The sequence below is a fragment of the Nycticebus coucang genome, chromosome 3, assembly GCF_027406575.1.
Source record: "Nycticebus coucang isolate mNycCou1 chromosome 3, mNycCou1.pri, whole genome shotgun sequence".
NCBI lineage: Eukaryota > Metazoa > Chordata > Mammalia > Primates > Lorisidae > Nycticebus > Nycticebus coucang.
In genome coordinates, this window is record NC_069782.1 from 98,500,660 (window position 1) to 98,510,989 (window position 10,330).

The 10,330-nt window shown below is 46.5% G+C and overlaps 1 protein-coding gene across 2 annotated transcripts in view; it reads right to left on the reverse strand.

The window, feature by feature from the left end:
• Positions 1-8,296, reverse strand: part of VPS26A (VPS26 retromer complex component A) — a 55,259-nt gene extending 46,963 nt beyond the window's left edge. Inside the window, exon 1 of one of the 2 annotated variants that reach the window (XM_053582276.1) lies at positions 8,165-8,296. In XM_053582276.1, coding sequence (XP_053438251.1) covers positions 8,165-8,167 — 3 coding nt within the window. In that variant the 5' untranslated portion in view covers positions 8,168-8,296. Of the gene's footprint in view, positions 1-7,834; positions 8,087-8,164 lie in introns of those variants that run through there. The other variant, XM_053582275.1, reaches the window with a different exon arrangement.
• Between the last annotated feature and the right edge of the window lie 2,034 nt (positions 8,297-10,330).

Genomic DNA, 10,330 nt, shown 5'->3' on the forward strand with positions numbered 1-10,330 from the left:
ACTGTTTTAGCTGTCCGGGGCCGGGTTTGAACCCATCACCCTCGGTATATGGGGCCAGTGCCCTACCCACTGAGCCACCTTTTTTTTTTTTTTTAAGAGACAGAGTCTCACCCTGGGCTGAGTGCCATGGCTTCAGAGCTCACAGCAACCTCAAACTCTTGGTCTGAAGTGATCCTCTTGCCTCACTGCCTCAGCCTCCCTAGTAGCTGGGACTACAGGTATCCACTACAATGCTCAGCTATGTTTTTAGAGATAGGATCTCACTCTTGCTCAGGCTGATCTCAAACACCTAAGCTCAAACGATCCACTCACCTCAGCCTCCCAGAGTGCTAGGATTAACAGGTGTGAGCTATCTCACCTGGCCATGAGAATAGAAAGTATCAATGGATAGGTCACATGCACTGTCCATTCCTAGTTGGCTTTCATACTCCAAGTCTTAAATTCAAAACTTCCTCAAAATAGCAAATTTTGAAATACTGTAGTATATTTTCTTCTAAGGGCTAGAGAAATGAGAATGTATAGCAGATCAAAATCAATCAGCTGATATTTACTAATGATCACGTGCAAATCACTGAGCTAACAAGGAAGGGGCTATGTGAGAGGCGCAATGACGAAGGTAGAAGACAACACCCTCAAGTAGCTATGTTACATGGGGTTGACTCAGCGCCCGTAGCACAGTGGTTATGATGCCAGCCACATACACTGTGGTGGGTTTGAACCCGGCCTGGGTCAGCTAAATATGGGGAAACAAAATCAGATCTGTTAAAAAAGATAATATCACTTAGGCTGGGCCCATTGGCTCAGCCCTGTAATCCTAGCAGTCCAGAACACTGAGGTAGGAGCATCACTTAAGGTCAGAAGTTCAATAACAGCCTAACCAAAAGATCCCCAGCTCTACCAAAAATAGAAAAAAAATTGCCAGGTGTGGTAGCCTGTAGTCCCACTACTCAGGGTGATAAAACAGGAGGCTCACTTAAGCCCAGGAGTTCTAGGAGGCTTGGTTAAGCCTGGGAGTTCTAAGTTGCAGTGAGCTGATGATCCCCCTGCACTCTCCCCAGGGGGACAGTGAGACACTGTCTCAAAAAAAAAAAATTCTTTTTTATAACACCAATTAGCAGTGACAGCACTCCTTCTTTATGATACCCACAAAATTAACTCACGTTGAGTTATAAAACAGAGGCAGGAAAATTAATGTTCCCATTTCCCCTGAAATTTCTCAGAGCTACTTCAAAGAAAATGAGATTTGAAAACTATAAAAACTGGGCGGCGCCTGTGGCTCAGTGAGCAGGGCACCGGTCCCATATACGGAGGGTGGCGGATTCAAACCCGGCCCCAGCCAAACTGCAACAAAAAAATAGCCGGGCGTTGTGACGGGCACCTGTAGTCCCAGCTACTCGGGAGGCTGAGGCAGGAGAATCGTCTAAGCCCAGGAGTTGGAGGTTGCTGTGAGCTGTGTGATGCCACGGCACTCTACCAAGGGCAATAAAGTAAAACTCTGTCTCTACAAAAAAAAAAAAAAAATAGAAGAGAAAACTATAAAAACTATTTTTACAGATAAAAGGAAATACTATAGTAACTTTTCACCCATATACACATACTTAACACCCACAAAGCTGCACTTGGGATTTGAAAGCTGATGTTAAAAGATCAAATAATCAAAAATAAAATTTTAACAGAACTAAAATTGCCACTAATTAAAAGAGTACAAAACAGGCTCAGCGCTGTAGCTCAAGCAGCTAAGGCGCCAGCCACATACACCAGAGCCAATGGGTTCAAATCCAGCCCAGGCCCACCAAACAACAATGACAATTACAACCTAAAAAAAATAGCCAGGCATTGTGGTGGGCGCCCGTAGTCCCAGCTACTTGGGAGGCTGAGGCAAGAGAATCGCTTAAGCCTAGGAGTTGGAGGTTGCTACGAGCTGTGATGCCACGGCACCCTACCCAGGTCTACAGCTTGAGGCTCTGTCTCAAAAATAAAATAAAAGAGTACAAAATAGACTTAGTTTTATAAAACTTCATAATTAACTAATAATGTAATTATAAGTAACTCTTATTTGAATATCATTTTTGAAAATTAAAAATTCCTGAGCATTAAAATTATATGTAAAACTGGGTCAGTGCCCATAGCTTAGTGGCTAGGGCACCAGCCACATACACCAGACCTGGTGAGTTCAAATCCAGCGTGGGCCTGCCAAACAACGACAACTACAACCCAAAAAAAGCTGGACTTTTGTGGTGGGCGCCTGCAGTCCTAGCTACTTGGGAGGCTGAGGCAAGAGAATCACTTAAGCCCAAGAGTTTGAGGTTGCTGTGAGCTATGAAGCCACAGCACTCTACCAAGGGCGACAGCTTAAGACTCTGTCTCAAAAAAAAAAAAAAAAAATATGTAAAACTATGTGTTATCCTCTATTATTTTCTGTATGCATGAAATATTTCACGACTAAAAATAAAAAGTAGACTTACTTTTCAATACATTTAGAAAACTAAAATTGAGAGAAATCAAAAGGTTTTGTTTTTTTTTTGAGACAGAGTCTAATTATGTTGCCCTCGGTAGAGTGCCGTGTCATCACAGCTCACAGCAACCTCAACTCTTGGGCTTAAGCGATTCTCTTGCCTCAGCCTCCCAAGTAGCTGAGACTACAGGCACCCCCCACAAAAGCCCAGCTTTTTTTTTTTTTTTTTTGGTTGCAGATGTCCTTGTTTAGCAGGCCTGGGCCAGGCTTGAACCCACCAGCTTGAGTCTTTGTGGCTGGCACCCCCTATTCACTGAGTTGTGGGCGCTGAGCCCAAAAGGTAGTTTTTCTAAAAACCTAGTATAAGGTTGGGTGAGGTGAGCACAATGGCTCACGCTTATTATAATCCTAGCACTCTGGGAGGCCAAGACAGGCGGATCATTTGAGCTCAGGAGTTCAAGACTGGCCTAGGGAAGAGCGAAACCCCATCTCTAAAAACAGTTTGGCACTCTAGCAGCCACTTACAATCCCAGCTACTCGGGAGGCTGAGGCAAAACAATCACTTGAGCCCAAGAGTTTGAGGTTGCTGTGAGCTGTGACACAACGCACTCTACTAAGGATGAGAAAGCAAGACTCTGTCTCAAAAAAAAAAAAAAAAAAAAGTATGGTACACCTTTTGGGGGGCAGGACACAATTATAAGAGGGTCCTTATCTAACAAAAGCAATCAATGTAACCTGGTTCTGTGTACCCTCAATGAATCCCCAACTATAAAAAGAAAAGAAAGAGAAGAGAAGAGAAGGAAACGAAATGAAAAGAAAAATCGGTCAGCATCATGGTAAGCACCTGTAGTCCCAGCTACCTGGGAAGCTGAGGCAAGAGGATTGCTTGAACCCAGGAGGTTGAGGTTGCTGTAAGCTAGGCTGACACCACAGAACGCTAGCCTAGGCAAGAGAGTGAGACTCCAGAGAGACAGATAGCCAGCCAGCCTAGCGTAACATATAAAAAAAGTAATAGGTTAGCATTGGATTAACATTCAATTTTTAGGCCAGGCACCTGTAGTCCCAGCTACTCAGGAGGCTAAGGCAAGAGGACTGCTTGAGCCCAGGAGTTTGAGGCTCCTGTGATGCCTCCATGGCATTCTATCCAGAGTAAAAGAGCAAGGCTGTCTCAAAAAAATTTTTTTTCGGTTTTTTTTTTTTTTACATTAGCACACATCAAAAACAAACAAACTGGTCTTGCTAAAGAAAAAAAAAAGCCTTCAGTAAATTGTGGATGTCTTACATTTAACAAGCAAACAACAGAAAGAAAAAATATCTAGGGGTGGGCAGCGCCTGTGGCTCAGTGAGTAGGGTGCCAGCCCCATATACGGAGAATGGCAGGTTCGAACCCAGCCCCGGCCAAACTGCAACAAAAAAATAGCCAGGTATTGTGGTGGGCGCCTATAGTCCTAGCTACTCGGAAGGCTGAGGCAAGAGAATCGCCTAAGCCCAAGAGCTGGAGGTTGCTGTGAGCTGTGAAGCCACAGCACTCTACCAAGGGTGACAAAGTGAGATTCTGTCTCTAAAAACAAAAAAGAAAAGAAAAGAAAAGAAAAATATCTAGGGGTTGGGAGGGGACTTGTCTTTTTGTTTCCCTTCTAAAGACACAGTTGACCCAGCTACTCGGGAGGCTGAGGCAAGAGAATCGCTTAAGCCCAGGAGTTGGAGGTTGCTGTGAGCTGTGAGGCCACGGCACTCTACCGAGGGACATAAAGTGAGACCCTGTCTCTACAAAAAAAAAAAAAGAAACAGTTGAAAGGAAAAGATTCTCTACTCAAATTCTTGCTGTCAAAGTTTTTTTGTCAAGATGTGGATCTTCTGTCATTTCGAATAAAAGGTCATGAAAATAAATTCTTTTTCTAATTATTCACAAATTAAATTATAATGCTTTTCCTGATTTGTGAAAGAGGAAGTTAAATACGGAATTGTCAGGGTGGTAAAGACTCAAAGAAAGGGAATAAAAACTGTAGAAGGTTATGATACAGTAATGTAGATTTCTGCTGAAATCTCAAAAAGCAATTTTGAAATCTTTTAAGTACAAAAATGCTACCCAGGGCGGCGCCTGTGGCTCAGTCGGTAAGGCGCCGGCCCCATATACCGAGGGTGGCGGGTTCAAACCCGGCCCCTGCCTAACTGCAACCAAAAAATAGCCGGGCGTTGTGGCAGGCACCTGTAGTCCCAGCTACTCGGGAGGCTGAGGCAAGAGAATCGCTTAAGCCCAGGAGTTGGAGGTTGCTGTGAGCTGTGTGAGGCCACGGCACTCTACCGAGGGCCATAAAGTGAGACTCTGTCTCTACAAAAAAAAAAAAAAAAAAAAAAGCTACCCAATTATTTTAGAAAAGATATCTTCAAATAAGCGTTCAGAATAAAGGTTTTCAGGAGCAATACCAGACAATTATTATACAAGTGAAAACTCTTAACGTAGCTTTTAAATAACCAGACTGCCATATAGATGGCCATGAAAACATAGCAATTGTCTGTACAGTTTTCTAATCTTGACCTAAGCCTATCACTGACTTCAAGTTAATGTAAGATTTTTCCAATAATTTGTAAACCACCTAGTAAAATTACATGTAGAGACATAAGAAGACAACAGGCTGGGCGCCAGCCCCATATGCCAAGGGCGGTGGGTTCAAACCCGACCCCAGCCAGCTAAAACAGCAGTGGCAACTGCAACAAAAATAGCCGGGCGGGCGTTGTGGTGGGCGCCTGTAGTCCCAGCAACTTGGAAGGCTGAGGCAAGAGAATCGCCCTAGCCCAAGAGCTGAAGGTTGCTGTAAGCTGTGATGCCACGGCATTCTACCAAGGGCGACAAAGTGAGACTCTGTCTCTAAAAAAAAAAAAAATTTTAAAAAGACAAACAGGCCTTTTAGCCATCATTAAAGAAATTTCACAAGTGTAATGGATGTAAAGAAATGCAAACCAACGTAAGACCAAAGGTTCTCCAAATTTATTCTCATAACCCATACACAAGCAATGAAACAGCAAATTTTCATGTACATATTACATTTGTACCCATTTCAATTTTTTTTTTTTTTTTTGAGACAGTCTCACCTTGTTGCTCTCGGTAGAGTGCTATAACGTCACAGCTCACAGCAACCTCCAACTCTTGGGCTAGGGCAATTCTCTTGCTTCAGCCTCCCCAGTAGCTGGGCCTACAGGCACCCACCACAACGCCTGGCTATTTTTTGTTGCAATTCTCATTGCTGTTTTAGCTGGCTGGGGCTGGGTTCAAACCTCTGTATGTGGGGCTGGCGCCCTATCCACTGAGCCAGAGGCGCTGCCCCCCATTTCAATGTTTTAAAGCTTTATAATTTAGTTTGATGAGTAAATTGAAAACAAAAATAAACCACTCTTGAGCACAATTCAAAAACCTTATTTAGTTTTTTTTTTTTTGTAGAGACAGAGTCTCACGGTACCGCCCTTGGGTAGAGTGCTGTGGCCTCACACGGCTCACAGCAACCTCTAACTCTTGGGCTTATGCGATTCTCTTGCCTCAGCCTCCCGAGCAGCTGGGACTACAGGTGCCCACCACAACACCCGGCTATTTTTCTGTTGCAGTTTGGCCGGGGCTGGGTCCAAACCCGCCACCCCTGGCATATGGGCCCGGCGCCCTACTCACTGAGCCACAGGCGCCGCCCTCAGAAAGCTTATTAAAGTAACTACATATATAAGCAAAAAATAGAACAGCTTTTTAAGTTTTCTTTACAAATTATATTCAATTAAGGAAGACTTTTCTTTAACTAGGCAAGCCCCTCCCTTCTTCTAAGATTTATTGCAAGTTTAATATACAATCGCATGTTAAACATACAATTCCACAAATAAATGTCTCTCTCTCTAGCTTGTAATCTGTAAGAGTGCAGGTCGTGGCTATTACAGTTTTACTCATAGCTGCTGGACACTCCTAAGTAATTATTTCTTGAATGGAAGGAAAAAAGCTCCAAGAATGAACATGTCTTAATTTTTTTAAATGAAAGCCACACGACTTCTGACCTTAAAAGATATTTATTCAGGGTGCTGGCCCCATATACAGAGTGTGGCGGGTTCAAACCTGGCCCCTGCCAAACTGTAACAAAAAAATAGCCATGTATTGTGGCAGGCGCCGGTAGTCCCAGCTACTCCAGAGGCTGAGGCAAGAGAATCGCCTAAGCCCAAAAGCTGGAGGTTGCTGTGAGCTGTGACGCCACTGCACTCTACCGAGGGTGACAAAGTAAGACTCTGTCTCTAAAAAAAAAAAAAAGTTATTCATTCACAGTAGTTTTTAAAAGAATAAACCTGGGCCTGGTGCAGTGGCTCATGCCTGTAATTCCAGCACTCTGGGAGGCACAGGCAGGAGTATCCCTTGAGCTCAGGAGTTCAAGACCAGCCTGAGTAAGAGCAAGAAACTGAGAGAGCAGGGTGGCGCCTGTGGCTCAAAGGGGTAGGGCGCTGGTCCCATATGCCAGAGGTGGCGGGTTCAAACCCAGCCCCGGCCAAAAACCACCAAAAAAAAAAAGAAAAGAAACTGAGAGAGACCCAGAAAAATTATCCGGGTGTTCTGGTGGGCACCTGTAGTCCCAGCTACTCGGGAGGCTGAGGCTGAAGTTTCGCTTGGACCCAGGAATATGTGGTTGCTGTGAACTAAGACTGGGCACTCCAGCCTGGGCAGCAGAATGAGACTGTGTCTCAAAAATAAATAAATAAAAATTTAAAAAAGAAATAAACCTGGCTTGGCCTTTAGTCAAAAGTCTCAAGCAATTTATTGAACCAGTGAGCTCTGGGAAAGCAGGTAGAGTAAGAAGAATACACAGTAGGTGTTCAGAGTACGCTTGCTAAATGTAACGAAATTAACGAATATTATTACAAAATGAGCCAAATGAGATCCATTCCAGAAGAGACTGCCGACACACACAAAGTTCACCGCCACTGTGGCCACAATTAGTGGGAACCATGACGCTCGTGCTTCCCACCAACTGTGGTTCGAGGGCTCTGATTTACCTCTCTGGTTCTTAGGCCATCCAACCCAACGCGTTAAGTTCACAGAATGGCTTGGGGAAGGAAATGACAGCCAATGTTCAGCCGGCACGAAACTGGTGTCTTTTTTAGTTAAAGACGTCTCCCATTCCAACGTCCTTTTATTTTTTCTCTCCCATTTTACAAGAGTCAACAAAAAGCCTGACTTGAACTGGGGAAATGGAATCAAAGACTATCACCAGATCCAGGTTAAAAAATGTCGGAGTTTACAAAGCTTGTGACACACCGAGTGACCAAGTCCCCGCGGAGTCCAGAACTGCGGGACTCTCGTGTCACCCAACCTGTATGGAAGCAAGGCTGCCCGGGAGGAGCGGAGGAACTGGGTACCTTGGAAGGGGAGGCAACGACAAGCCCCCGCAGAGGAGGGTTCCGAGTCCCCAGCCAGGGCCCCCACAGCCGGTCGAAGAACGCTGGCACAGGCTCTGACATGGCAGGAGAGCGCGCCGCCGCCCAGAGGTGCTCGGGCCTCGCTGAGACCGGGAAGAAGCGGCGCCGCCCGCTCTTTCCCGACCCCGGGATGGCCCGACAGGCCTAACCCGGCTCCCCGCCCTGCTCGCCCGACCCCTCCTCCTACGACGCCCCGCCCGCCGTTAGCCGGCCCGCCACGAGCTCCGGGACTAGGATGGGAGGCGAGCGCGCGAGCCATCGCGCACTCACCATTGTCAGCGCCGCCGCCGCCGCGTCCCCCCAACTTCACTCCTCTTCCCTCAGTAGAACTCCCACCCCGGGCGCCCGCGGCAACAGAGCCCGTCACGTGACCTGAGGCCGCCAGCCACACGTGACCATCCCCTTCCTCTATCCCCTCCCCCTGCACCGGGCCCGACTCGGGGCCTCCTGCCCCGCCCTACGGGCCACCCCGCCCGCTGAGAAAAAGCCGTTGGAGGCGGGGCCTCATGCTCCGTCTACAGAGGACGGGGCGGGGCCGCGGCGGCTGACGTCAAGTGGGAGGAGCCTGTGCGGCAGTTAGAGTGCCAGGTCTTCCTCGTTTTCCTTTCTGTCACAAGACGGGCGGTTGACGGGTGGATGATTGGCCGTCGGATTCCTTTGCCACACCTTGTTCTCCTTCTGGATGGAAATTTGAGTGGGAAGGAAAGAAAGGACAATGGAAGGGTACGGGAGGCCCTCTCCTCGGCTGTGTTGCTGGGTGGCTGAGGCGGGTGGGACCTGAGGCCTCAGGACAGACGTGCGCTCTTAATCCACGGATGAGGCGGTTGTCTGTCTTTCTGGACCGCAATCCAGCTCCTCCTCCTAGACTTCTGGGTTTTGAGAACTTGTTAGCTTTCTCGCTTCTGAATAGAAGATCAACAGTAAAAAAATTCTTAGGATACAACATTCATGGCTTTCTAAAGTCCACAGGTTGCTGGCGAATGATCCACCCTAAGCCCTAGAGGGCTCGCAACTAAAGTGTTACTCCTTGACCTGTGAGAGGAAGAGGCCTTCCTAGGAAGTGCTGCTGAAGACTACTCTGGCTTAAACTGTATGCTCATCTCTTTTGTAACCCAGAAGACCTCCAGATGAATACAGTGCTGGTTAGGATTTCAGGACTTAGTGTGGAACCACCATACTGCACTCTGTACATAACCAAAGCAGAAAAAAATTCACACTCTGGGCGGCACCTGTGGCTCAAAGGAGTAGGGCGCTGGCCCCATATGCCGGAGGTGGCGGGTTCAAGCCCACCCCCGGCCAAAAACTGCAAAAAAAAAAAAAATTCATACTCTGAAGGCACAATAATTTTCTCAACACAGCAGAACAAAATCAAGTTTGTGAGGCAAGACCATAAAGCAAATTGAAGAAGATTGAAATCAGAGTGAGATCCCTAAGCACAGTAGAATTAAACTAGAAATCAACAAATAATATGCCTTAAATAATTTGGAAACTGAGCAACATAGTTCTAAACCTCTACGTGGAAGAAGAGATAAATGGAAATTTAAAAATAATTTGAACTAAAAGATGATGGAGGCTCGGCGCCTGTGGCTCAAGCGGCTAAGGTGCCAGCCACAAACACCATACACCTGAGCTGGCGGGTTCAAATCCAGCCTGGCCCACCAAACAACAGTGACGGCTGCAACCAAAAAATAGCCGCAGCTTTAGGCTCTGTCTCAAAAAAGAATAATTAATAGGGGTGGCGCCTGTGGCTCAAAGGAGTAAGGTGCCAGCCCCATATGCTGGAGGTGGCAGGTTCAAATCCAGCCCCGGCCAAAAAAAAATTAAATAAATAAATAAAAGATGATGGTAATTAGGCACGGCGCCTGTGGCTTAAGCAGCTAAGGCGCTAGCCACGTACACCTACCTGAGCTGGCTGGTTCGAATCCAATCCGGCCCACCAAACAACGATGGCTGCAACCAAAAAATAGCTGGGTGTTGTGGCAAGCGCCTGTAATCCCAGCTACTTGGGAGGCGGAGGCAGGAGAATCGCTTGAGCCCAGGAGTTGGAGGTTGCTGTGAGCTGTGATGACACACAAGGTAGTCTACCCAGGGCTACAGCTTGAGGCTATGTCACATTAAAAAAAAAAAAAAAGATAATGGTAATTAAACATATTAGAATTTGTGAGATGTAGCTGAAGTAGTGCTTAGAGAAAAATTTAACTTTTAAGTGTATATATTTGGAAAAAGGTTTTTTGGGGTTTTTTTCTGTGACAGTCTCACTATGTCGCCCCCCGTAGAGTGCTGTGGTGTCACAGTTCACAGCAACCTCCAACTCTTGAAGTTAAGCGATTCTCTTTCCTCAGCCTCCCAAGTAGCTGGCACTACAGGTGTCCGTCACAACACCCGGCTATTTTTTGGTTGCGGTTGTCATTGTTGTTTAGCAGGCCCAGCCCTGGC